This window comes from Pomacea canaliculata, linkage group LG12 (assembly GCF_003073045.1).
Source record: "Pomacea canaliculata isolate SZHN2017 linkage group LG12, ASM307304v1, whole genome shotgun sequence".
NCBI lineage: Eukaryota > Metazoa > Mollusca > Gastropoda > Architaenioglossa > Ampullariidae > Pomacea > Pomacea canaliculata.
In genome coordinates, this window is record NC_037601.1 from 535,254 (window position 1) to 561,006 (window position 25,753).

Consider the following 25,753-nt stretch of genomic DNA (forward strand, 5'->3'; position numbering starts at 1 on the left):
TGCCAGAGTAAGGCACCGACATGGTGAGAGCTGACAGTGAGCAATGATGCACTGCTTGATGGCAACCTTCAGAGTCATTGTCAAAATGCTGGCCAATCAAGACAGCAAGTGTTTTTCATATCATCTCTCACACACACAAACCTCCACATTCCACAATACATTTGACATTTCACAAAAAAATGGTCTTGGGAAACACTTGATAAAACTTTATTTTGTTTTAAATATTAGTTTCTAAGACATTGCACAAAACTTACAGAAGCTCAAGAGCGAAAAATTGAATATGTGGATAAAATTGCGATATGGGACATAGTGTCTGCAAGCATCATGTGTCAAACACCAAATATCCAGAGTAGGCTCTTCCTACTTGTTGATGCAAAACTATGTTGATCTTCAACTTGTGTAGGAAAATAGGCGCAGCCAAAGTCAACATGGTATTTATCCCCCTGTACTGAAAAACTCTAACAACATTCTCCATGACACAGTCACCCTTGAAGGGCATGTGTTATCACTTGTTCGGCTGCCTAAGGTGATTTACATGTTATAAACCACCATTCCATCACATTAGCATTGCTAAAACAATAAAAACATTATATACTTTAGTAATCTTGCATTTAACAAAATACATACTGGTGATGATCAAATAAGCCGACATCTCTTACCGCATACAAATGTATGAGTAACCAAAAACTAGTGCAATAATCCCCTCTTCCCCCAAACTGTGAAGGAAATAAGCCAATGTTCCCTAGTACTTCTGATCACAACCAAGCGAGGTATTTCACAACTGAGGTGCTTGATGCACCAGCCACAACAATGGATAAGTTTTTTCCTTTGGTGAAGATGAGCACAAGTGAATAGCTCCTAAGTGCCAAAGTGCTTTGAAGCGATTTACTGAAGTCAACAAGAATTTCTGCCTGTACGTGCACACATTATCAAAGTATGTGTATATTAGGCTATACCACTTTACATTTTCTTGGCGTCTTTCTACATAAATCCAGAAGACACAAAAATTTAGAATGTCACATTCGTAGAAATGTCAGCAACAATATTGTGAGCAGGCTGTAGAAGAGTTTGAGCAATGACAATTTTAACTTCTTGGACATTAATTAGAAGACCTCCACCACCACCTAGCACCCTTCTTGTTCTGCCAAGCACTTAATGTTAAAACTGTTTGAAAGATGAAAATAGGGAATGCAGAAATAACAAGATATTCATCTGTGGCACTCTACTAATCTTTCTGGAAAATTTTTTTAACCTTTTATGATCTTACGTTAGAAAATCATAATCCATGAACACATTGGAGCTGAGTCATGATGTGACCTTTGGTCACTCCCAAAAGCAGTCATAGCTAGAATCACCAGGTGAATTGTCCAGGTCCCTTGCTTGTAACTGCTTTGGTTTAAATGAGTGCTTTGCACTCGAAACACAATCTGCTCCTACCTGTCCCTGCACTATATACGGCCCAGCTTTGGCACGTTTCTAGAGCAGTCAGTAAAGGGTTAACAAGATTAAAAATACCTGAAATGCCATGGAGGTTTGCCAAAATTGTGAAAGGAAACTCCAGCATTTCAGGCTGAACACATAAAACTGACATTTATTTATAATATTACCTTAATATATGATAACAGATAAATGTGAATAATTTTACATGCATGTAGCTCAGCCACTAATCTCGACACTTTTGAGCTTTGAGATTACCCATGACAGTTTTCCCTTGTCTTAAAAAAATTCTTGTCAAGATCAAGATCTTATTTTTTTTCCATGCAAACTGCTGAAAAAAATCATACAGGTAACAGCTCTGTATCTTTTGTAACTAACAACAGCTGTACATTCTGCAACTAACAGCTGTAGATCTTGCTAATAACAGCATATATACAGTTGATAGACTTCGGAGACTTTTTAAGAGATTCTTTCGGCTTCAGCTAAAAAGAAAATGAACCCACTCAAATTATGGACAGCAGATTGTGTAGATTTAATTCTGCTTTTTAAATAAGTAAAAGTTCTTTGCAATTAGGGCTATAACAATCCAACAGCCAAGTGGACATAGCATGTTCCAAGATCACGTTGAAAAAAAGATTGTCTTTGATCAACACAATATGGGTACATATTTTACAAGTTATTTTGATTCGCTCACAGGGTATCACCAAAAATACACAAATCATTGCCTAAAAAAGTTAGTCATAAAGTAAGACAAAACCTTTTATGTTGTGATAAGAAAAACAAATAAATGTCAAGCCTGCTTATTGCAATGCTACTGAAGAGCTCAAAAGGTGGGGTGAGTCACAAAAGCAACTGATTTTACTTTTCCATACATAAATAACATCATAATTGTGAAAGGGTGATGAAAAAAAGAAGTTCTGATGAGGACTTTTATTTATAAAAAATGAGTAACAAATGGTTCAACAACCCACTACAGGGACATTGCTTTCCCATTTTATAGATCCAATGGTTCATTAATCCACATGAACAATGCTGAGAGCAGATTCACAGCTACTGGGTTGTTGAAAAAGTCATAATGTATTTTTCTGTTTTTCAAAAGGTAGTTTATTTATATCAAGAACAAAGATCAATCAATAATATATCACCTATTTTGTTTGATAACCTTTTGCAATATTTCAAAGAGCTTTATAATTCCCCATTCAAAAAAGGACCTATCTTTCTCGATGAAAAACTAAACAAGGTGCTGATTTACAGCCTCATCTGAACTCATTGACAATACACATTTGAATTGATTTAGGCAATCAATTGGTAGGAACTTGAAAAACACAACACCACACTTCTACTGATGAATGTCTGCTTTTGATGTCGTTTGAGGCAAATCATTACGCCAAGACCAAGACCGTTTGTGCATCACATTGTTGTAAACAATCCAGTTCTCATCACCAGTTATCAGTTGCTTCAAAGTAGGATTGGTTTCCTCATGTTTAATGAGCATATCACAGATGTTAATAGGTGTTTCTAATGAACTTCTTTGCATTCATGAGGAATCCAAATATCGAGCTTCTTCGGGTGGTCATGAATGCTTGAATGATGGATAGTCAATGTTTCTGTAATTTCTCATATCATGTGCGTTTGACTCAATGTCTTTATTATGATGTAATGAACCTTGTTGAGCCTCCCTGACCAAGGAGCATCGCTGAGATAAAAATCCCCAGAATGGAATTTCATGAACCACCATTGGCACTAACATTGTTGTAGAGCATTGTCATAATAAACTTTCTGCAACTTTTCACAAGTTTGACATGCATTTTTCCCTTTTCGGAAGTAAACCAGCAAAATATGGCACAAATGCAAAGTTTGGTCTATCCTCAGTTCTTTGAAAAATCTCCCAAACTCTACCAACTCACTAAATTTTTCTTTTAGAATGAAATTAGAACTATCAGCTGTCAAATGACAATGATGCAAATGATTCTAGTACTTTCAAAAGTGAATTAAAATTATCTGTTGCAGAAATGCGTCTTGACTTTTCCGACAATCCATTATTTCAAAACGCCTTAATATTTCCATGTGTCAGCTGGTTTGGTTCTTTTACTTCTTATATTTTAGTAAATGAAAAAGGCTAACTCAATTTCTCTAAGATTTAATCAAGTGAGGAAGCCTCTTGCGTTGAGCACTGTGCGGTTGGAAAGTGTAGCTTCACCCTCTGACTGACTGTAAAAGCTGGATAAACCTTGACACTGTCCTCAAGGTCAGGTATGACAACTTTCCCTTGCAAACATCTACTCCAGCCTTTAACTGAAACTAAATAGGAGAAAATCACTCCCACTGGTTTTTGAAATGAGACGCTGATAGTCACTCCAATGGGAAGGTCATCGAGTTTCATAAGTGTCTCCATTTTGCCTGAGCAGCACAATGCCAGACACCCATTGCTGCAGACAATGCCTGTGGATTTGGCTGTTAAACCAACCTGTGACAATCCAGAAAAACGGATACATTCTGATAAGCAACAAAAGTTAATAAAGGGTTCCTATCATAAAATGTATAAACTTTTCTTAAGGCACTTGAGAAACTTCTTGAGGTTACAGCTATACTTCTCTGCAACTGATATATAGGAATGTTACAGTTGTTCGTTAAACAATGTTTGACACAGAATAAGTAAGCAAAAAGACGTGATGTATGATATCAATAACCTTTAACAATACATGAAAAACAAGCATAGGTGCCTACCTGGTCTTTAGCATTGAGCACAACGCTGGACACACCTGTACCAAAAAGGTAGCCACTCTTGACGTCACCAATTTTGCTGGTATTCTTCTCCACAGTAACTGACCACTGACAGCAACCAGTCAGGGGCTCCGCCATGAAGGTTGTGGAGTTAAACCCCCATGAAATAAGCATTCGACTCTGACCTCGTGGCTTGCTTGGCCCAGAAGCAGCACTGTCAGTCTGAGTTGCAACTGCAGGGCTTGTGACACCGTCTGTCTGAGCAGGGGTGGTTTGGTCTGATGGCGCAGGTGATGTCGTAGCCATGGAGCGTATAACTGGAATTATCACTTTGCACTGCTGCGTGCTGTCTCCTGTATAACAAGATATTCTGGGTGTCTCTTAATATAAAACTTGAAAAAAAAAACACTAATCAATCAAAAATCCCATATTATCACTTAAAATGCATAAGCCCTTATCACTTAATTTTAGCTTTTGATTAACCTGTTTGAGCTGCTTTTATTGTTGTTTTTTAAATAATTCTTTGAATGTGTGTCAGTGTACACTTAGCAAATGCATAACTGTACTCTCTCTGTTTACAAGCTTCTGCGTACTGACAAAAAGTCAATGCATCCATTTTTCCTCACCTGTGATAACATGCAACATCCTGTAGACTGACTTACGGTAATCAGCGACTGAGGCCTTGATGCGCCGAACAGTTTCTGTGGAGTTGATGATATCATCATGACTTGAGGTAATGGCTTGTTGCCTGCCAATGACAATCCCATTCAATTCTTACACCAGTGTGTGTGTATATAGAGTTCTTCCCTATCACACCAGCTTCACTACTCAGGAAAACAGATTACAGGATACCTAAATCACATGCTTAACTCTGCCTGGAAACCTCCCCAGTAACCTGCTAGTCCTAAGCCCAGATGAAGGAGGAGGGTTGGGCGTGGGGTTAGCAACCCCACCCTGTAAAACAATCCCTGCTACAGGAACTGCAAATACAACACAAGTTTGCATGGTGTAGTTGCGGCTCTATGCTCCACTGAGGGGTGATTAGAAACAAGAAGAAATCACATACTTATCTGCCACCTACCTACAATTGAATCCTTCAAATCTGCACTGAAAATACACCTCTTCCTTAAGCATTACTTCTAACACAGTTCGTATGATGCTAGTCCTTTCTCCCATCCCCTTTTCTGCTTTTAATACTTTCCTACCTGTCTTCCTATACAGAATCATTATTTTCTCATTTCTTGTTACTTGATGGCTCTGTGTTTTCTATACTTGTCTTCTATTCATCATCAGTACTGTTGTTTATTCTTCCGTTCCTCGTATGCTGTATTTGTATTCCTCGTATTCCTGTGTTAAGTGCTAAGAGAATGTTCTGTACAAGTGTGAATATAGGCTACATAACTCTTCATTTATTATTATTATTATTATCAAGCAGCCTAAAAAAAGCAGGAAAACCAATCGGCAAGGATCATCTGCAATTGATGATCTCAAAGAAACTGAAGATGTAGATGATATTAATTAGATATACAAAAGATATCTTTCTTCCCTTACTACCGATTTCCACCAGCAGGCTTAACTTAGTATATAAATGTCAATTTGCCAGCTTATTAATGTTTGGTTTAATCTCATTCCACTCTTCTTCGAATAAGCAAAACAATTTGTGAAATCTCTCTGAAATGTTTTTACTTTCATTGAGCTCGGATGGGACAGATGATTTATTACATGCTTCTTTTTCAGAGAGGATGGGCGGGGAGAAGGTGAATTTTCCACTTCATTTTTTTTTTCCTCCCAAGTTGTTTGCTGGTAGTGCATGTCTGAAGGATGGGCTTCACCTTCTCCCCGCCCATCCTTAGACATGCACTACCAGCAAACAATTTGGGAGGAAAAAAAAAATAAATGAAGTGGAAAATTCACCAACCAAAATGCAGAGAATTGCAAGCCCTACACATTATTTTAAATGTCACAGTAGAATTAACTCTTATGTAAAGACGTAGAATTCACAAAGTGCATGCACACACACACACACGACTAGTATGTTTGTTTGTACACCCATGTGACCAGTCTGCATGCAAACACCCACATGGCTAGTGTATTTGCCAATCAACAATGTTTTACATGGTGTGGAACACTGTACAGTCCCAACTTGTCATCATGCTACCATCGATCCAACACAAACACTGGGTGAGAGGCGAGATTGTGACATAGAGAGTGTACAATCCATAACCAGGGGGGACTTTAGGGAAATATGTTCTGCCACTAAGTTTAGTGAGAGACGGGGATGGCAAGATAATGGGTGGTGAGATCATGAGATAATGACCTTCTTTGATTGGGGGAATCAGTCACATGTAGCTTGCTATTTACGCCTAGAGTTTAGCATTTAGCGAATAAATCACCTAATGGAACCAATATTATCTGCGCCTTTGTATCTATCATATAGCAGAGCTCATTGGCTCATAGCTACCTGTCCACTATTTAGCACAACTTGTTGGTATCCAACAATTTTGCTGAACTCACAAAGTTCACCAGTCAGCTTTTAATTTTAAAGGCAGTTTCTGCTTTTGTCTGATTTAGCATATAAAAGTGTGCATGCACGCACATCCTCTCTCTTATACAAACACACACAAAGAATGACTGCAACCTACGCTGTCTCTGTATCCTGCAGTGACTGAGCCATACTTGTCAGGCTGCTAGCTTGTTGCAGCACCTGCTGCTTGCTGCTGAGGTCCAACACAGTGCTGCATCGGTTGCACAATGATTGCAACTGCTGCAAGTGGCTGGTGATGGCAGCAATGTGTGACTGGCAGGCCGTCACCTGCTCAGCCTGCCTAGCCTGCAGCTGAGCAAGGGCAGAACTCTTGGCAGTGGAGGCCACAAAGGTCAAATCACGAACAAGTCGCTGGTACTGACTCTCCACCCACTGCTTTGCGATTTCCTGCACACCCTGCACAAGACAGACACACACACACAGAGAGAGACAGATATGAGCAGGACACATTCCTACCCTCTTCACACAAAAAAACTGAATTTACAAAAATGAATTATTCTGAATGAGCTAGAAACCATATACTATGCTTCTGTTTTTATTATTTGACCCCCTTCCCTATTAAATTGTATTCCATATGCATGGTCTGTAAAGATGAAGCATGGATAACCTGACCACATGCTGGAGTTCTACACTATACCACCACCATTACTATTTGTGCTTGACATTTCTTGACAAAATCTAATGATACAGATGAGGTGAACCTGAAAAATTCATTTTGTGCATAGCTCATATAATTATCTACACAGTATCATATATTTATATTTTTCATCTCATAAATTATTAAATATCCTCCTCATATTTAGTATCCATCTTATACATAGATAGGTGTCTCACTTTCATCTATAATTATCTGAGAAGTTGATGACCACTGTTTACCAATATTAAGAAATGAATTAGGAATATTTTACCTCGATTTCTGCCACCACAGCCTCAGCACTTCTCTGTGCCAGCTGTGTAGCCACCAACATCTTATCTAGTTGAGACTTGTACTCTTGTGCTGAGGACTGTTAACAAAAAAAAAATAAAAGAAAAAAATTGTAAACAAAAAATGTATCACTCTTTAATCATGATCTATTAAACCCATTCCTACAATAATATGATGCAGTTTTCTATGTATGAATATATTAATTTATTTCTATGAGCCTTTCCAGGTAGCATGCACACAGGCCTATGGTTACCTTAATGCGTTTAGCAGCAGTGTCGGGGTCCAGAAAGGTGTGTCCACTGTGCTGACCTGTCCCCTCACATACGCACAAATGGCAAACGAGGATCTTGCAGGAGTCACAAAAAATGCTCGTTACTTCATGATCATGATCTTTGCAATGTACGGCTTCTTCTTTTTCCACCAGCCCTGAGTAAGACAGGCGATGATGCCGTAAAGTGCCTCGCCGGGGGTGGCAGCTCTCTAAGCACTGCTGACAGTAGTAAATGTTGCACTGATGACAGAACCACCTTGCTCTCTCTTTGCTATCATCACACAGCTCACACATACTTGTACTGACATCACTTCCTTCTTCGCTGAACACTGGAAGATCTAGTGTTCCATCAGATCCAATGGACAGGTCCAAGACGCGGCTGGAGGATGCTGACAGATCAAGAGATTTACTTTTTGAGAGGCTGTTGCTCTGAATCTCTTGATATCGGAAAACAATGTTTTCTAGTGCAAGATTGCGGGGTAGTGATTCAACCTTGTCCTGACATAAAGCATGATGATCCCTGCAGGATGGACACTCCAAACCTGTGGCAATAGGTTAGCAAGAGTGGAAATAATTATAGAGGGATATCTGCTTTGAAAGCACAGCAGTTATTTACAAACACAGTTTATTTCAGAACTAATTTACTAGTTTACTGAACATTTACTGTTTGATATTGATAAGTACCACACTCAAATTAGAAAACATTCAAATAAAACTTTTTAAACCAACAAGTGTATAATGTATGTATCAATACTGCAAGGAATATAAAAATTAACTAGCCTTCCTTCTTATTTTTGGAACGTGTTAAAAGGATGTCCTGTAGACATTTCTTGCAGATGCTGTGTGAACAGGGCAGCATCAGTGGATCAGCGTACAACTCCAGACACACCGGACAGGTCAGCTCATCCTCCATAGAGACATATGACAGGTCTGTAAATGTACAGACTGCTATGTACATCATGTCCAAATAATCAAACACATAAATGTAAGTGTAATACTGTCTATACTTTTACATTCTTTTGCACAGACTTTTCATATTTCTTTTTCATATTCTGCTCCTTTCTCTCTTTTTTTTCCCCCTTGCGATCATTCCCCACAATACACACTTGTGTCAAGTTATCAATGCCCACAATACTGAATTATATGTAATGTGATAAAAATATTTTCATAATTATTGAGTCATATTTACCATCTGATGCCGCTTTGAGTTTGACATGACCCATGTTCTTGTTCAAGTTACAAGTTTTAAGAGACATGCTGACGTACCCTGACGACATCATGCTTCACTGAAGTTTTCCCTCACATTATGATCTAGATCTTGTACATAAATGAAAAAATATTTGTTAAGACAACACCGATTAAAAAATTAATTATAAAAACATGCATGCACGCAGGTTATCGATATTAAAAAGTGACATGTTAGTAGGCCACAAAAAAGAATATATACTATAAGGCATGCACACTTCTCTTATGCATCTATAATACACTGTCACTCAAAGCCATCGACATGGAGAAAAGATCATCAAAATCAACAAGCAGTCTGGTAGGACGAGGATCAGACGGCTCTAGTGCATTCATCAGCGACTGTGCCATCCTGAAATGTTAGCATACCTGAAGTCACGCAGGTACAGCTACATACGCCAGCCTCGACATCTTCCCTTAATAGATAGCTAGTCAATTGAAGGACGTATATTACAATAGATCGCATCTGCTATCTACCTAGGCGAAGAGCGTTGCTTGTGTATTCCAAGACACGGCCACAGATCATAGAAATCTGTGCACCTGGCTGACGATCTGCAAACTGTCGGGTTCCTACCTGAGCTCAGCGCACTTCCGTCGTCTGCTTGACTTCCGGTAGACTGTACACTACATGTGCCAACTGCGCAACTAATACTTTTCTTTCATATTTTTCTCACTTCACTAAAGACTTTTAAAAATGGCAGCAAATGCAAAACTTTCGAAAAATATTCTGCAAATGAAGGTGACTTTGCTGTTATGGTGCAGTTTTGTTTGTCCTCAGAAAATTGTAATCTTTCTCGAGTGGGTGCATGAGAGAGAGAGAGCACTACCGTTCGATTTCTTTTGGAGGTTTTATGTTCATAACGAGGATAACGATAGCCGGATAGTAAATTTATCATTTATTCTGACATCCTGTTCCACTTTGGTGGGTGCTTAGCTCTAATAATATGCAGCTGTTTACAGCATTTTTTGCAGCTTTATCAAAGTGCTTCACCTGTTTAAGACAATGGGAATTTTCATGATTTACATCACCAAAAAGTATTGCTTTGGGGATATTGGCTAATAATAGAGGATTAGTAAGTAAATGCTCTGCTCAGTAGTTGGTGCGAATATCACTTGTACAAGTATTCAATTTGTCTTTACCACCACTTAAATTTACCAGTGTGAGCTGTTAAGTTGATTCCTTGATGCAAGGTAGGCAGATTCCCTGGATGATTTCTTCAGTTTACAAAATAAAATATGAAAAGTATAAAGACCTAATTAACATCTGCACAAACATTATTGAGTTGGCTTACTGACAGTCAGCTGCACTTTTGTAGAGTTGTTAAAAACAAACATGTTAAGTGAGTAGAATTGACAACTAAGCATCTAAATTTTGTTGAATTGGCAGAACGAGTATTTAAAAGATAAATGCTAATTAGGATGTTTGAAATTTATACATTTTTGTTTTTGTGTTACATTGTATGATTATACATGAGTTTTGAAGAGACAGATTTGTACAGACGTGCATCTATTTAGATTTAGTGCAGGTTTGTAGAAAGTTAAGGATATTACTGTTAATACTACTAATAGAGAGGTAAGATATCACTAAAGAGAGATTGTGATGCTCCTATGTGTTTGTTTTCTAGGGTTTTTTTCCAGTAAATGTTGTTGCTTTGTCAGTTTATGCAGCGTAGCGTGCTGCAGCAGGAGTTAGACCAAAACCAGGAGGAACTTCAGCGCGCTATTGATGATGAACACTGGGTCCGTGACCTTCCGCAGCACCTTAAGAGAGAGTGAGTTGGATGGATGCTTACTCAGTATAAGTTCTGGAAATCCATTTACTCACTTTCGATTTTGATAGCTGTGTCAGTTGACTGTTGTGCCTCAACAGCACTTACAGCTTAGCAGCAACTTGCTGTTTGTGATATTCTGCTGCTGTAAGACTAAGCATTGATGTCAATGATGTGTTCTTGAAGGACTTGGTATCACCATCAGCTCATGTTCAAGATTTATCTTAAAATATTATTCAAGTCTTGCAAAATCCTCAGACAAAATGTTAGTTTTGATGAAAAGTGCAGTCTGGTGACACTGCAGTGATGATTCACCTTACCTGTTTTGCAGGGTCTCATCGTGTCTCATCTCTTAGTGATCTGTCGTGTCTGTTTACAGGGCCAGGTACATTAAGCTGGCTTAATGAAAGAAGCTGTAATTTCTGTTAATATTGGTTATAGAAATGTTTTGAATAAGGGAAAGAATTGTAGGATTTTTTTACTTGTTTTGCTGCTGCCCTAGGTGTTGACTGATGAAAGTTATTGTGCCTTAATTTTTCCTTTTTCTGTTGAGGTAGTGACAGATATATACTCCAGCCAAGTGTAACTCAGTGTGAACATCTAGTATTTGGTCGCCTATCATTCAAAGGATTCAACCCAGATGTAGAGGTCAGTTTTAAATAATTGTTGACTATATACTGGAGTTTTGTTCTTATGTAATACAATTTGTACAACTTAATACAATATTAACGAACACATTAATCTTTTACATTTTATAAAATTATTTTCTGAGGCAAGGAGGAGGCTCTCCTACAAACAGTCCACATACGGTTCAACGTAAAGATGAATTTAAACCTTTTCTCTCCATTTATGATTGAATGTAAAGATGTCACATATCAAGTTGAAACTAATTCACAAACAATTCAAATTTTCATCAGCAGCCTATTTCACAGATCTCTTCCTTATTGTAAATATTGGTCATAAATTTACTTCTGAAACATGTTTTGCATGTCAGTATTGTTGTAACATTAGATATCTGGACCTTAAAGAAAGGAATTTTGATTACTGTATTGCACTAAACAAGCAAGCTGTATAAAGATATAAAGGTCACAGATTCTTTCTTGTTTTATGATCATTTTGTTGTTATTCTGTTTAAATAGATGTTTTTTTAAATCTAGAGCTTGGTGATTCTTTTGGTACAGAAACTTATGAAGATACATGATCATGAAGAGGAATTATTAGCAGCTTGTCAACGTGAGAAAGAACAAAGCATCACCGAGAGAGAAATGGCCAAGAGGTTAGTCACATGTATTCTGTCGGTCTTGAAATCTTGTCATGTTAGCCCCTGCTGGTAATGCCCATAGTTAACATGATATTAAGAAAGTGAACAAGTTGAACATCAATAATATCAAGAGTGCAAGTGAACATAGCCAAGACATTGGGAACAAATGCTGGTCCTATATACGGTAGCAGGTGGAATAGTAGCTTTATGTAACAGCAGGTGGAATAGGCAGAATCTCTTTAGTGATTTTTAGCTAAAGTGATTGCTCACATTTGTGGCTTGTAAAAAGCTGTGCCTTTGTTTAGATGAACATCATAAAAGGAAGACAATGGAACTGATATAAAAGTATAATGACTTTTTTTTTCTTTCACAGGTACTCAGCTCTGGTTGGCATCATATCAAAAAAATTTACGTCAAAGAAAAGACGTTCTGATGCTGTAAAAGATGAGGAGGATGCTGAAATGACCAGAGCACCAAAAATGTTTTTAAAACCAGAGGAAAATTCTTGAGTTTGTAATAAGGCTGTGCCTTATTTGTTAGTAAATTGCAGCTATTTGGTGACTGATGCTGATGATAAAAAGAAAAATTTGTCGATGTTAGAATGGTGTTGGGAAAAAAGATGCCTGCTATGAGAATCATTTGTTGCTGGGGAAAATTGTTGTATGGAAGATATAATGCTATTATTCTGTGCTGGAGTTTTTTATATCTTTGTGCTGTGTGCATCTGTTGTGTACAAATCTGTGGGACTCACTTGAACAAGCAATAAATTTTTGAAGATAAATCAATGTACCTGCCTTTAAAGGTATGGTAAAGGCTGTGGGATGCTGTGTGACGTCTGCAAGGGAGAGGGAGTGTCGGTCATTGTTAGGATTTGAACTCAAGTGATCAGTGATGTGTCGTTAGTTGGATTAGTGATATATATTAGTCATAACAATCAAGATGGCTATGAGCAATGTCCAACATATCATTGCATCAGCTCAGACTGGATGAAAGAGTCCCGTGTAATTCCTCTTAAGCATAACATCCCATAAAACATTCAACTTTTTCCACATGAACAGACACGAAAATAGATGAGATTCTTAGCAGTTTTATTTTGCCTTAACAATCCCTTTAAAGCCAAATATATTTCCATGGAGACCACTGAAACAGATGCATGTTGTATGTTTAATGGTGGCTTAGTATGAGATGCAGTAGTTTATAGCTGAAACACTGACATTACAATTGAAAGGCTTATCTATTGTTAAATGAGCAGATTTGGTTTTCCAAACTCCTCTAAAGGTTCTTTACCATTTGTGATTAATGACAAGAGCATCTGAAGCACTGTCCTACAGCTTCAAGTGTTTTACTTTAATTCTGAAAGCAAGTCTAAATATTACCTTATCAGTTAAGAGTACTCTGTCTTTTATTACTACACTTCCACTTTACTATGAAAATAAAATAAAAGTTCAGAATCTTTTCACCCCATGAACATCACCAGGAGACCCATGTTTCTGCTGTATGCTTTGACGTGGACTGATTTCTCCTGCCAGCATTGTACTCTATAGTCTAAACATAGATGGCTTTTCTGAATAGGTCGTTGCTTAGATATGGTAGAGAAAATTCGTTAAGATGTTCATGAACATTAACCTCGTATTGAATTTGACAGTCACATAGGAAAAATACTTGCCAGTAGACTGGAATAGTGCGAAATCCATTAAAATGTAAGCAATAGTCTCCCTTCGTCGACATCTAAGAGTATTTGTGTCTTTGGGATCTGTATGCACACACCACACACCCAGTGCCGCCTCTTTTCAATGCCACCCTTCATTTTCAGGGTGTAAAAGACGCCTTTTTATGGTCTGTGCTGTATTTCTTGTTAAAATAATACAAACACCAACACAAATGTTGACAATCTAGGTGTCTAGTTCTGCCTAAATGAAGTCACTCAGTTTTAGGAAGAAATCTGTGGTTGACCAAGTTGTAATGGGTGATGATCAGAAACATAATGTAGATATTGACCAGATAAAAGAAAAGGCCAGCAATCCATATGTACAGGAAAGTGTTGTGTCCTTCAAATTCCAGCAAATATGCTGGAAGTAGCCATAGCCCCTGTAATAGCATATAACCATGATTACACTTCTAGTCCTTGTCACGCAAAACAATGGATACACCTCTAGTTCTGAAAATACTGAATGAAAAGTTGTCAATGTGTTGTCTCTGTTGAGAAGGTAAAGTTAAAATTTTGTGCATTTGTGTTCCAATTACCTGCCATAATTTCTGTTCAATTTACATTTGTGTGTGTGTGAAATATAAATGATTCTTTCCTCAGAGTAAGTAATGGAATTCAGTTTCAATGTCTGAACTTTGAGAGACAGATGTTTTACCATTTTAAAGCTTCAATTTTTATTTTAAAAAATGATAAATACTAATTATTTAGTATATAAACAGTACTTACCTGAGCCATAAACCAGAGTGAAGTTGCAAAAATGCCCTTAGCCCATGAGATTCGTAGGTGCGGTAACAAGAGTGGCAATATGCTTAGGTACCACAGAAAGTACTGTAAACCAGAAAGCACACGAGCAAATTTCATGAAGCAAAAAGTCAGTGCACAATTTTTCTATCCTGTCTGCATTTGGATAAAAGCAAAATTACATGGCTGGCTGTGAAGGTGTAAAATTTGGCAAGAAATCCCAGTTTTTGGATATATTTCTAGTACAGATTAAACTCTGTATTAACATAATATTGACAGTGGCCAGACACTCTCCTCTGCTCCATTTCTACAAACGGAAAGCCCTACAAGGGCAAACCTAATGGACACATTCCTATTTTATTAATGGCGATGACAAAAGTCGTATAAGCTACAGAGAGAAAGCAGACACATCAAAAGTAAGCAGAATAATGCCATAGATTGTGATAACCACACTAGTCAAAAACAAGATTTCCCATTTCAGTGACCAAAAATGAGTCCACCTTAAGGGCAGAGGCCTTGCAGGCTGGGAAAAAAAAGTATGACAGCTAAAGGAACACTAATTAGTATTCTACAAACATCAGGACTCCCCCTCTTTGTAATAATTGTTAAAAGTTTTATTGTAACTAATAAGGTTGACCCCACATGTAACAATGATTTGGCATCCATGATAGATCCCATGCACCTGGTTGTCCAGAAACAACAAACAGTAATATCTACCACAAACTGCAACGACAGTTTTTTACCTATAAACACAATTCATTTCAACTATACAGACAGCTATGTCTCTGTAAATATAATTCATCTGTACAGTCTGCCTGCTATTAAAAGACTAACCCAAATGAAACATGAAATTAAGCTCAAAGTTAATAGCAAGTTAACAGAAGATATAGCTGTTATTAGCTTGGTACAATTATGTGTCATGATTTTCGTTAACAAAAAAGCAATGACTAAATTTCAGCATGTTATGTCACTAATGCCTATAGCTAATGCCAGAAGTTGACCCTAGTGGTGATCTGTCATTTGTGATTTTACAAGAAATAAGTTCAAAACCCTACTTGTATCTTGTGAATGGAACATATTTTTTCATTTATATCTGGGAAATGATTAACGTTAAAGGAAATAAATCCACTTATATTTGGGGAATAAATATCTTTCAAAGAATTATATCCATTGATATTTAAGGAATTAATATTTGTAAATGAATTGAATCCACTCATTTAAAAATAACTTTGCACTCAGGTTAGCCATAAATACAAGAACTGGCAAAGTTGCAGTCTCAATACATCACAGCTCATACAAGTTTCATTACCAAAATAATGATGTGGCCAAAGCTGTAAAACTTATGGTCACATAATATAATAACTATAATCATAATCCCATAGATCACTTGTACAGTTCCTTCACACAGGGAAGCTCAATGTGCTCAAACATGGTGCAGACTCCTAGACATAAAGTCCAATAGTCCAATGCACAACATGCTTATAGTTCCACACAAACACATTCATACACATACAAGATTTAAATAAAGACTGAGAGACACCTAGTCATCGCTACATGAGTGCACAAACAAACATACACACTATCAAAGGCTTCCAATGACTTTTAAGAGCTATAGTTCCCTAACTTTATATTTTATGTATTATAAATGATGTAATTTATACTGAGTATAATGTATAACTTAATATAACCTTTAAATAATATATTTGTGTGTGCACATATATATAGTTCATATAGTATCAGAACAATATAGAAGATGCTGTGGATGGAATAAATGTTCACACCTGTGAAGTACACACTTTGTTGAACATCACGAAGCTGAAAGTGCAGAGGAAGGTGCAGAGAGGGACGTCACCATGGAAGCGAAAGGCTATAAAAAGTAGCAGTAGCAGCTGGGGAAGGAAGACCAGAAACTTGATAAAGTAGGATGTCTCCTCATGGTCAGAGGTCAAGTACAGCAGATAAAAGTATGGAGAAAAATTGTGGCGGATATCTTTTCGCACAATGTGATACAGATAGGTCTCATACAAGAAGATCCAGCCATACCTGTCAAAAAGAAATGAACATAAGTACATCAGATACCTGGTGGTAAGCAGCAGTAATGTTTGTTCTGCCTCTATGCCTACAAGAAATGATTCCAGTGCTCATGAGAAAATAATGCACTTACATTGTCAGGATGTAAAACTGTGATTAAAAATGTCAAATATAATCAAGACAAGTGATAAGGTAACATATTCATTAGCCACTTCAAGACATTAAACTGTCAGACTGACAGCACTAACAAACTGTCAGAATGACAGCACTAACAAAGAATAGGTTAGAAAAACAAGAAAGGTTTGATTTTTACTGTTCTTGTAAAAATTGATAGACTTTTCTTTGATTCTGGATTATCTACCAATGACATATGTGTAAGGGAACGTTACTGAGTTATCTAAACAAGTTCCATTCAAAGCTAGAAAATACTTTTACTTTATAGCTACTATTATTATATATAGTATTATTATAAGGCTGGAGCTGATTATATCTTTTATCATTGTTTTGTTGTTTAGTCCTTGTTACTCCTCAAGGAAAACAGGGCCACAACAAATACTGTTGCTGTTTCTGTAACGGCTTTTTTTTTCTTACACGAATGGGTTGTTAACCCAAAGCAAAACCCCAACCTGGAGGGCCAGGGTGCAACATTTTAGTCTAGCCTCTCCCCTGACAGACCTGTCTGGTTTGGTTAGACCTGCCAGGAGCACAAGGGTCCTACTGATATAGCTCTGTGGATCTACAAGGTGCGCTAACCACCACACCACTACAAGGTAAGTTGCACCTATTGGTGGTGGATTTTTTATCATTAGACTCATATATTCTGAAATCTTTTAAATGGTACAAAATTATACTCACATTGTATAAAATACTAGTGTGAGGATGGTTAGAGTTAAAGCTGCCGACCCACAGAATTTCAGATGATTCCATGTTGGTTGAAGGAACTGCAAAGAGGAAGTGACAGCCCGACGGAAACTGCATGTGTCGGCAAATTCATTCTGCTCTCCAATTCTGCTGCACTTTCCAAGAAACAGGTACAGAGCTGGGGCATAGGTCAGAGGATATATTTTTATATGAATAGCAAACGCATACACTAGACCTGCCAAAATCAGTTGACCTCTTTGCAAGAAAAGTATCAACAGAAGCACTAAATAAGCCATGATTGATTCTGCATTTCCTCTGCTAGACACTGTAACTGGTAGAGGATTCAACAGCCAGGAAAGTGCAGCTAGCTTAGCTGTTCTGTGTGTGTGACACGCTTCCTTGAGGCTCAGATAGATCAGATGTCCACTAAGAGCATCAAAGGCAATAAACAGAAGTTTGCCCCAGACTCTTGAGATCCAGACGTTTGGTGTGAGAGCCCATGCCAGCAGAGGGGTATATCGGAAAGTTGTTCGGTTGTAAGGAGAATGTCCCTGCAATAAAATTATTTTGAGTGGTAACCATGTCAACATTCAGTTAAAAATTGCATATATAAGGTGCCAATGCACTTGGGTAAGATGTTTTTAGAGGTTGTACCTATTGTCTAATAGTTGGACTATTATATCAAAGAAACATAGTTTAGTTATTGTACATGTTTGGCAATGTGCACAAATCAGCATTCTCTAGACTACCTAGCGTGTGTGGAGGCGGCCTTAATTGGCAGTAGGCGGGGGCCTGTTCGAGTGTCATATTCGGGCACGAGAGCCATAAGATGAGCTGACGGTGACAAAAGAATTTCCTATCGCGGTGTTCCCTCAGGCGCGGCTGCCCAAGTCGCCACCCCAAAAGGCCGCCTCTGGTGTAAGAGAGAGCGAGAGAAAGCATTGAGAGACCTTTGGAGAAGGGAGGCAATGTGAAATCATAGACTGACCTCTGTGACGAAAGTGGCTGCGTCACTAAATACACTGTAGTCGATGTCGGTGAACTTGACGACGCTGATTACATCTTGCCACAAGCCATACACCACCATGGCCAGCCTCACCCCGATGCCCAGGCCATACCATCTCCTCATTTCTACAGCCTCTTTGTTCATTTTTGGTCGATAAATTCCTTCTATTATTTTTTATTTGTTAGGATCATAAACTGACTGCCTCTGAATGGAAAGAGTCTTATTTTGCGAATGACAAGGACATTTTACAAGTGACCAAACATGTACGTCATGATACACATCTGTACAAGCCTTTGTCCGAACTGCTGAGCCTCTCACTCATCAGCCACGTCAGATAAATAAAAGTACGTTATTGTGTACATTCCAGTAGAATTTGATTTGATATTGCAGGTTGCTATATAAATATGTCCATTGTGAAAGCAGGACGCTTGTATCTAAGGTGTTGCTAGTCTTGTGTCTACGTCCGACATCATTGTAGGGGACAGCACTCACACGCCACGACTGTAGGGGAGAGCACTCAGAAGGCCGCCATCATGGAAAAGGGACAGCACTCTCGGCACGCCACCATAGTCAAGCCTAGTGAGCAGCGTGCACACGGTCCGTGTTGTGTCCATGTAATGAAAACAACTCGCAAAAACAGAATAGACACGTCTGTTTAAGAGTGATAATGGGCGTGCACGGTTTGACGTCACTGATTGACAATAATCCACATCTGCTGAAAGATTACCAGCTCCACGACTGCAAGGTTGTCATAGACGGAAATAACTTGTACTATTTTCTGTATTTATATTGTCATGTGCGTTACCAATTCAGTGGTGATTTCGACATATTTCGGCGTAAAATTTGCATGATATTTTCTTTGTTCAAGAAGTGCAACGTAGAACCGTACGTTGTTTTTGATGGTTCGCAGACTATAGATGGACGGAAATTCCAGACCATAATAGATAGGGCCAAAGACCGAATACTGTCTGCAGGCCGTATTGCACGTGGGCAGAGGGGTACTTTGTTACCGTGCCTTGCTCAGGAAGCGTTCAAACAGACTTTAAACGAGATAGGCGTAAATCATGTCACCTGTGACTTCGAGGCCGACAGTCAGATGGCGGTGCTGGCCAATGAGTGGGGCTGCCCCGTGATCAGTTGCGATAGCGACTTTTACATCTATTCAGTGACTGGGGGCTTCCTACCTTTGGATTATGTGGACTTTCGTCCAGTGCAGTGCAGCGTCAAGGGGCAGACATATGCATATCTCCCTGTCAAGTTTTATCATTTAGATCATTTCATTTCCCACTGCCCCTTCAAGAGATCCGTGCTTCCACTGTTTGCCTCCATTCTTGGCAATGACTATATTGATGTAAGGAACTTTCAGGGGTTCTACCTCATGTTATCACAGAAGCCAGTGCCCAGCTCAAGATTCCTGCCTGTGACCAAAAAGCATGAGCAGATTTTGTTACTGATGGATTGGCTGGAGAACAGGACCATCGAAGATGGAATCTCAGAAGTTATGAATTTTATTGACAAGGAAAAAAGACCCAAATTTCTGCAAAAACTTCAGCAGTCAATCTCTGGTTATGTTGATATACAGACATATGAGTCTTTTAATCTTAAGGAGTATTTTGAGACAGGTCACAAGACCCTGTCAGTGAAAAGGAACCTAGGCATTGAACTGCCTGCCTGGTTTGTCAAAGCCCATCGTGCTGGAACAATATCACCAGTTGTCTTGAATGCGACTATGGTACATCGTGTTATCTTACCTATACAGGTAATCATGGTATCATTATCTTGTTATCGTGTTATCTTACCTATACATTACCTGTGATGACAGTACAAAGATTCATATTCCTAAACAAGTTCTAAATGTTCACACAAATCTTACACACTTATTGCTCTTTTACTAGTTTCATCTGACAACTCCTTATACAGTGGCACTGCTTTGGTCACTTCAATTGGAGAGAGTTCTGTTCCTGTGCATTGCCTAGAGAAACTTTATTTATATGAGCATTTATTTATCACACGAATTTGCTCAGCATATATCAAGATTAGACATGTTCAGAGATCAGATTAAGCAATGTAACCATTACAGTATTGGCTCTCAAGATGTCAAATATTTCATGAAATCAGATTTCTAAGGTTATGATCAGATGAAATCTAGATATAAGACACTTTTTAAAAGGCTAAGTAAAAAGAAAGTAGTAGAATGGAAACATTGTGAAAATAACACTAATGGTTAACTTTTTACATTATCTTGCAGGTGGAGAGTATACAATGGCCTTCATCCTTCTGTGTGTCCAGACACTTGCGGGAGGCTATTTATAGTATTATTCTCAACACTGACAGCTCCACAGTCACATTTGGAGAATGCAAGGACTTACCAGACCTCTGTGCACATACACCATCTTTTAGCAACTGTAAACATATTGATGGAGACTTTGAGGCAGGGGAGAAAACTTTTATATCAGGTGATGGAGATGGAATGATAACATCAGGGACTGGAGGGAACATATGCAAGATGTGTCAGCAATCTGTCCACTGCAGTGAAAGTGTAGTTCGAAAGTCAGAGAAATTTTCCAAAAAGCCTGGTGGTGTAGAAGAGTATACTCGTGTGAATCGAGAACTTCATAAGATATTCATTAAGCCTCTAGTTAGCCTTCCAAATTTTGGAACATTGCCAGCACTGGCAGACATAGACAAACTTGTTCTGTCACATAGACGTGCTTTAGTGATGGAAGTTATGGGAATATCCCAAAATCTAGTCAAGAAGTTTGATTCCTCATTAGAATTGTTTATGATGTGTCTTGTCTTTTGGATAAGAAATTCTGACCCTAAAGTAACTGTGCATCACCTGAGAGGCTTCCTTGTTTCTGCCATTCTTCTTCACGTGCATCGAGAGATCACCCAAAGGGAAGAACAGTCGAAGGAGAAAGGTGATGGAGAGGGCGAGCCACCTTTTGATCACTCGGCTATTAAATACACATTGGAAGCAAACTTGTCTTCGGAGACGGCAGCTTATGAATGTGAAGGCAGAAAACATGTAGAGAGCGTACACACAGTGGAGGCCTCTTTAAGCATTGAGAAAGTCTGCAATGCAGCAGATTCACAACTGTTGCACAGAATTAGAGATAATTTGAAGAAGTACTACAATGAGCCTCAAAAACAGGGCAAAACCTTTCAGCCTGACTATCCCATTTTCCACAGGACTGCTACATTCATGGCCTGCATGCTAGACGGCATTAATCTCAACAGTGTGCTTGCTCGTCCCATGGCCTCACCACAGCTTGCATTGCTGCTGAATGGAACTTTTATTTATAACATAGTTTGGGAGCTGCAAGCTCGCAGTAGTCCGGATTTATTTCTTCAGGAGATGCTGGTGAAGGGTTCATCTGTGGCGGAACTGTTCATCTCCCTCTATGCTGCTTTGCTATCAGAAGCAGGGGAGGCAATTCAAGATGTGCAGAAACAAGGAAATAAGTGCTGCAAAAGTTCCAGAAAAAGGAAAAAATTAAAATCAAAGAACGTTCAGTGTGAAGATGCAGAGAACAGCGCTGCATTTGTCCAGGATTCTCTAGATGAGGGCTCAATGGTGGTAGACTGTGCAGTTAGCAATAGGTTTGGAGCATTGATGCTAGATGAATGAGTGTGAAGCACCAGCAATATTTTACTGTTTGTACGTGTTAGATGTTGACAGGCACTGAGATATAATAAAAGTAAAAAAAAAAATAATGAAAGATCATTTACAGTTTATAAATGTACTTGAGGACAGAAGACACTTTTAACTAAATGTCGGTGCCTTCTTTTTCGTAAGATTATCAACTGCATAATTAGAAAAACTTACATGTTTTTGTACTGTTTAACTTTTTTGTGTAAAAAGCTGTTGTGTACAATGTACTAAATATTTTAAGCTGCCAATTTTTATTAGGGCTTGCAATAAAGGAACAATAGCATTTTATTGATAAATAGGTTAGAGTTCATATTTTATTAATAAGCAGGTTATGGTTAACATTTTAGCATCTTGCTCTATGGTCGCCTTTAAATTACACAATTTTCATGAGTCCATCTTTTCTATCTTCTGTCATAAAGCTACGTGATTAATATTCTGTTTTGTCTCCGTTACATGTGTAAAGTACACAGTTTGGTTGCTGAAATAAGGGCAAAACACGTAATGCTTGGACAATTTACTTAGCTTCTTTCCCTTTAACTCTGCTTTACGTAGAAGATTACCAGCCTCTGGAGATAACGGTGAAAGCAAGAGAACTTGCTTATCGTCTAGTAAATTCCTACACATTCTGATGGTTTTTTTTTTTAAGTCGTTATTGAACAATAAATGCATAACGATTCTTAAGGAATTCTTATTAAAATTGTGTTTGTTTAATAACAGCTTTGGTTCTCTTGTAAAACTGTTATTGATCCAAGCTGGGAGAAATGTTAATGCACTCATGGAGAAGATTGAATCGGCATACATTTGTTTGCCATTCACAAATCCCAGCATGAAACTTGCACCAAAGGCCGTTAGTGGTGTACGGGGAGACCGGGACTGACTAGGGGAGGTAGGGTGGCTGGCACAGGAAGGCTGCTGGCATACAGAAGATGGATATCTGTGAGGGACGAAGGTACAGGGGCCGATATTTGCTGAAGATAAGGGTGGAGCTGCTGTGGGGCAAGGGTAGGGAGTGTTTGATGGCAGATGTCGATATTTAGTGGAGCGGAGTGTACTTGGGGCAGACAAGAGTATTGTTCCCTGCCTTTTGATGAGCAAGTAGCGGTGCTTCAAGTCCCCACTATACTGATTTTGTTTTTTGATCGATGGATTTCACAGAGCGGTGATGAGGTGAGATACTAGAAAAGCCGCGGTTTGATGATAAGGCAGACCAAGTGCAGGGGTGTCATGGAGAAGATACAAGAGACTAGTATGGCGGACACTGGTCTGTCCCGCAAACTCCAGCACCGAGTACATGGAAGTCATGGGGTCTGTGAGTAACATCAGTACTCTCCACCCGCTCTCTCTCTCTGTACGTGTGTACATGTCAAGTGTTGTTGTACATGATTTATGTTTGGTAAACACGGCCTGTGTTCCGATGGCTGTGCCTCCTGCAATCAACCGTCAACATTCCTTTTCTTTGTTTGTTTAATGGGGCTACAGCACATTTGATTTTGTAGTGAATGGGTAAAGTGCAAGATAAAATTTCTTTAAATCAGGGTTAACACCCGCCACCACCACTTGCTTTGTCCAGCTTCACGCTTGTAAACATCGTCACCACGTGTCATACGGGTACATAGGGAGGTGGTCAGAACCGTTGTCTGCTGTACACCATGTTGTACATGCTGGTGTCTGGCGTTTTCCTCCCTACCCTCCTGTACCTGTGGTCTCATCAAATCCTGGCCATCTGACCTCCCATGTCCCGCCGGTACCCTTCTAGTTCACGGAGGAGTTATTTCACTTGTCTGCACTGGTGTCACGTGCCAGTGGATGTTTCTTTCAACTTCACGTCTGCTTGGGTTCCTCTAGCAGCCTGCGATAAGCTGCGCGATTGTTGCTGCTCAGGGCCTCAACCGACCCGAAATGAAGCGAGATTTTGGTTTTGGTTTTGGTTTTGTTTTCTACAGCGAATATCTGTGGTTCGTGTCTGTGGGTTAAGACACTCGGTGGCGCCATCTTTATCTCCAAGTCAACCTCACAGTCGGTGAGTGGGCCACGTGGCGAACTTGTGGGTGCTGGGCCCTCGCCGCTACTTTAGGGAAGGTCTGACGCCCTGTTTGTGTGAGGGTTTGTTTGCTCACTCGGCATTTACCCCTCCCAAGATCGCCCTCAAGGTGGTGGTGGTGGGGGCGATGATGATGGTAGGTTGGGGGAATGATGACATTGTAGTCGGTGTCATCCGCTCCCCACACCAAGTGACGACACAAACACCTCGTGTTGCCTCTTGGTGCAAGCAGGCGGGAGGAAGATAATCACTTCTCAAACTAACCAAACACTTAACCACCCGAGGGGCCTAGAAAAGGCGTGTGCTAGTTATGTGATTTACAAAAATCGTGAAGGTAGAAAGGGCAAGAGGTGCTGATCTAGACACGTAGCTAGTACCTCGTGGCGAGCGTGATCTACTTCTCACTAAGCAAAACTGCAGCCCTCGACTGGCCTCGAGACCTTTAACTCATCCTGAACCTCGGAGATACGTCACGGCTGTCCTCTTGTTGCGAGGGCTCACATCTCGCATGTTTCAGCACCTGCCCAGCCACGCACCCTACTTGTAGATGATACATCACTAGACCCCCCACACACACACCTCATGGAAGATACCCGACATTCTCAGAATACCCCGATTCTAACCTGTGGCGAGGGCATACGTAGCACCAGCAGGTCGGGCGAGAAGGCATCACACACACACACAGAGAGAGAACACATTAATTGGCATTGACCTCAGGAGTGACCTCACTGTGGTGGCGCTGACAGGAATGTTGGAGACAATCCTACCTTCCTCCCTCTTCCCTCCCGCAACCCCTGCGCGCAGCGCGCTGTCTGAAGGTTGGTGGCAGGCGTGACGTAAGGAGCTGACCTCCCGTTGCCCTGACAACGACCTGTGCATGGAATGATTACGTTTCGATAACATCTGATTGAGCGTTGCCCTGACAACGACTTGTGCGCGGAGTGATAACCAGCGAAAAATGTTTTGATAGCACGTGATCACGAACTTGTGTGGAGGTGTGGTGTGTGGGTGGGGCGTGAGGTGTGGGTGGGGCGTGAGGTGTGGGGTGTGGGTGGGGCGTGAGGTGTGGGGTGTGGGTGGGGCGATATCGCACAGCAAGACAAAGGGGAGACGACTTGTAGAAACAGCGGCAGACAACCTGCAGGATTATTTGTCTTCTCAGGAAGCTGGCATCGCAGGATGTTACTGATTGCTTCCTGTAAGCACTCCAAGTCGGAAGTGGCTAATGAAGGTTGTTAGCAAGCAATGCTGTATCAGCCGCCCTTCATTAGCTGACACTTACCTCCCTTCGTCACTTAAACTCTTGTTAGTCTTTTCCACAGCCACCTGTCACAGTAAGGGGCGGCCGAGCTGCTCTCTTCATTATCTGATTTTGTGTCTGCAGACGTCAAATGACTATCTCTTCTGCTCAGCACCATCTTTATTTCTGTCTCGGCTGTTGAGGGGTGGATGTGTGTGGGTGGGTGTGTACACACGTGTTCTCCAGCCCACCCGCCACCAGGTGAAGTTCTTGACGAACAGCCACAGGACGTGCTA

The 25,753-nt window shown here is 39.7% G+C and overlaps 4 protein-coding genes across 8 annotated transcripts; 2 read left to right on the plus strand and 2 right to left on the minus strand.

The window, feature by feature from the left end:
* Nucleotides 1–191: 191 nt before the first annotated feature.
* LOC112576971 (E3 ubiquitin-protein ligase Midline-1-like) lies at nucleotides 192–9,729 on the minus strand. Of its 4 annotated transcripts, none has more exons than XM_025259877.1 (9): nucleotides 9,622–9,729; nucleotides 9,092–9,219; nucleotides 8,683–8,832; nucleotides 7,885–8,444; nucleotides 7,615–7,710; nucleotides 6,804–7,102; nucleotides 4,788–4,909; nucleotides 4,165–4,514; nucleotides 192–3,904 (listed from the first exon to the last, which is right to left on the minus strand). In XM_025259877.1, exons 2-9 carry the CDS (start codon nucleotides 9,180–9,182, stop codon nucleotides 3,578–3,580), a joined length of 1,995 nt encoding a protein of 664 aa, XP_025115662.1. In that variant the 5' UTR covers nucleotides 9,183–9,219; nucleotides 9,622–9,729; the 3' UTR covers nucleotides 192–3,577. The 4 variants fall into 4 exon arrangements, with proteins under 4 accessions (XP_025115662.1, XP_025115659.1, XP_025115660.1 ...); XM_025259874.1 differs by having other exon boundaries at nucleotides 9,514–9,697; XM_025259875.1 differs by lacking the exon at nucleotides 9,622–9,729 and adding an exon at nucleotides 9,366–9,502.
* Nucleotides 9,726–12,959, plus strand: LOC112576973 (M-phase phosphoprotein 6-like). The gene is made up of 5 exons (XM_025259878.1): nucleotides 9,726–9,883; nucleotides 10,804–10,916; nucleotides 11,471–11,561; nucleotides 12,095–12,189; nucleotides 12,548–12,959. Exons 1-5 carry the CDS (start codon nucleotides 9,839–9,841, stop codon nucleotides 12,681–12,683), a joined length of 480 nt encoding a protein of 159 aa, XP_025115663.1. The 5' UTR covers nucleotides 9,726–9,838; the 3' UTR covers nucleotides 12,684–12,959.
* Nucleotides 12,960–13,245: 286 nt separating this feature from the next.
* Nucleotides 13,246–19,004, minus strand: LOC112577054 (GPI mannosyltransferase 1-like). 2 transcript variants are annotated; one of them, XM_025259966.1, is made up of 5 exons: nucleotides 18,504–19,004; nucleotides 17,510–18,066; nucleotides 16,420–16,666; nucleotides 14,609–14,710; nucleotides 13,246–14,262 (listed from the first exon to the last, which is right to left on the minus strand). In XM_025259966.1, exons 1-5 carry the CDS (start codon nucleotides 18,663–18,665, stop codon nucleotides 14,095–14,097), a joined length of 1,236 nt encoding a protein of 411 aa, XP_025115751.1. In that variant the 5' UTR covers nucleotides 18,666–19,004; the 3' UTR covers nucleotides 13,246–14,094. The 2 variants fall into 2 exon arrangements, with proteins under 2 accessions (XP_025115751.1, XP_025115750.1); XM_025259965.1 differs by having other exon boundaries at nucleotides 16,405–16,666.
* Nucleotides 19,005–19,052: 48 nt separating this feature from the next.
* LOC112577053 lies at nucleotides 19,053–22,870 on the plus strand. The gene is made up of 2 exons (XM_025259964.1): nucleotides 19,053–20,280; nucleotides 20,770–22,870. The coding sequence occupies exons 1-2, from the start codon at nucleotides 19,189–19,191 to the stop codon at nucleotides 22,150–22,152; spliced, it is 2,475 nt and encodes an 824-aa protein (XP_025115749.1). The 5' UTR covers nucleotides 19,053–19,188; the 3' UTR covers nucleotides 22,153–22,870.
* Nucleotides 22,871–25,753: the final 2,883 nt, after the last annotated feature.

Coding starts and splice junctions, on each gene's coding strand:
- LOC112576971 (XM_025259877.1), bottom strand. CDS start 9,182: ATGATGTCGTCAGGGTACGTCAGCATGTCTCTTAAAACTTGTAACTTG. Junction 8,445..8,682: donor TTCCAAAAATAAGAAGGAAG/GCTAGTTAATTT, acceptor CTATTGCCACAG/GTTTGGAGTGTCCATCCTGC. Junction 4,515..4,787: donor GATGTTGCATGTTATCACAG/GTGAGGAAAAAT, acceptor CTTGTTATACAG/GAGACAGCACGCAGCAGTGC.
- LOC112576973 (XM_025259878.1), top strand. CDS start 9,839: ATGGCAGCAAATGCAAAACTTTCGAAAAATATTCTGCAAATGAAG. Junction 9,884..10,803: donor AAAATATTCTGCAAATGAAG/GTGACTTTGCTG, acceptor TTGCTTTGTCAG/TTTATGCAGCGTAGCGTGCT. Junction 11,562..12,094: donor GATTCAACCCAGATGTAGAG/GTCAGTTTTAAA, acceptor CTTTTGGTACAG/AAACTTATGAAGATACATGA.
- LOC112577054 (XM_025259965.1), bottom strand. CDS start 18,665: ATGAACAAAGAGGCTGTAGAAATGAGGAGATGGTATGGCCTGGGCATC. Junction 16,667..17,509: donor ACACTAGTATTTTATACAAT/GTGAGTATAATT, acceptor TCTTTTTGACAG/GTATGGCTGGATCTTCTTGT. Junction 14,263..14,608: donor CACTCTGGTTTATGGCTCAG/GTAAGTACTGTT, acceptor ATGCTATTACAG/GGGCTATGGCTACTTCCAGC.
- LOC112577053 (XM_025259964.1), top strand. CDS start 19,189: ATGGGCGTGCACGGTTTGACGTCACTGATTGACAATAATCCACATCTG. Junction 20,281..20,769: donor GTGTTATCTTACCTATACAG/GTAATCATGGTA, acceptor ATTATCTTGCAG/GTGGAGAGTATACAATGGCC.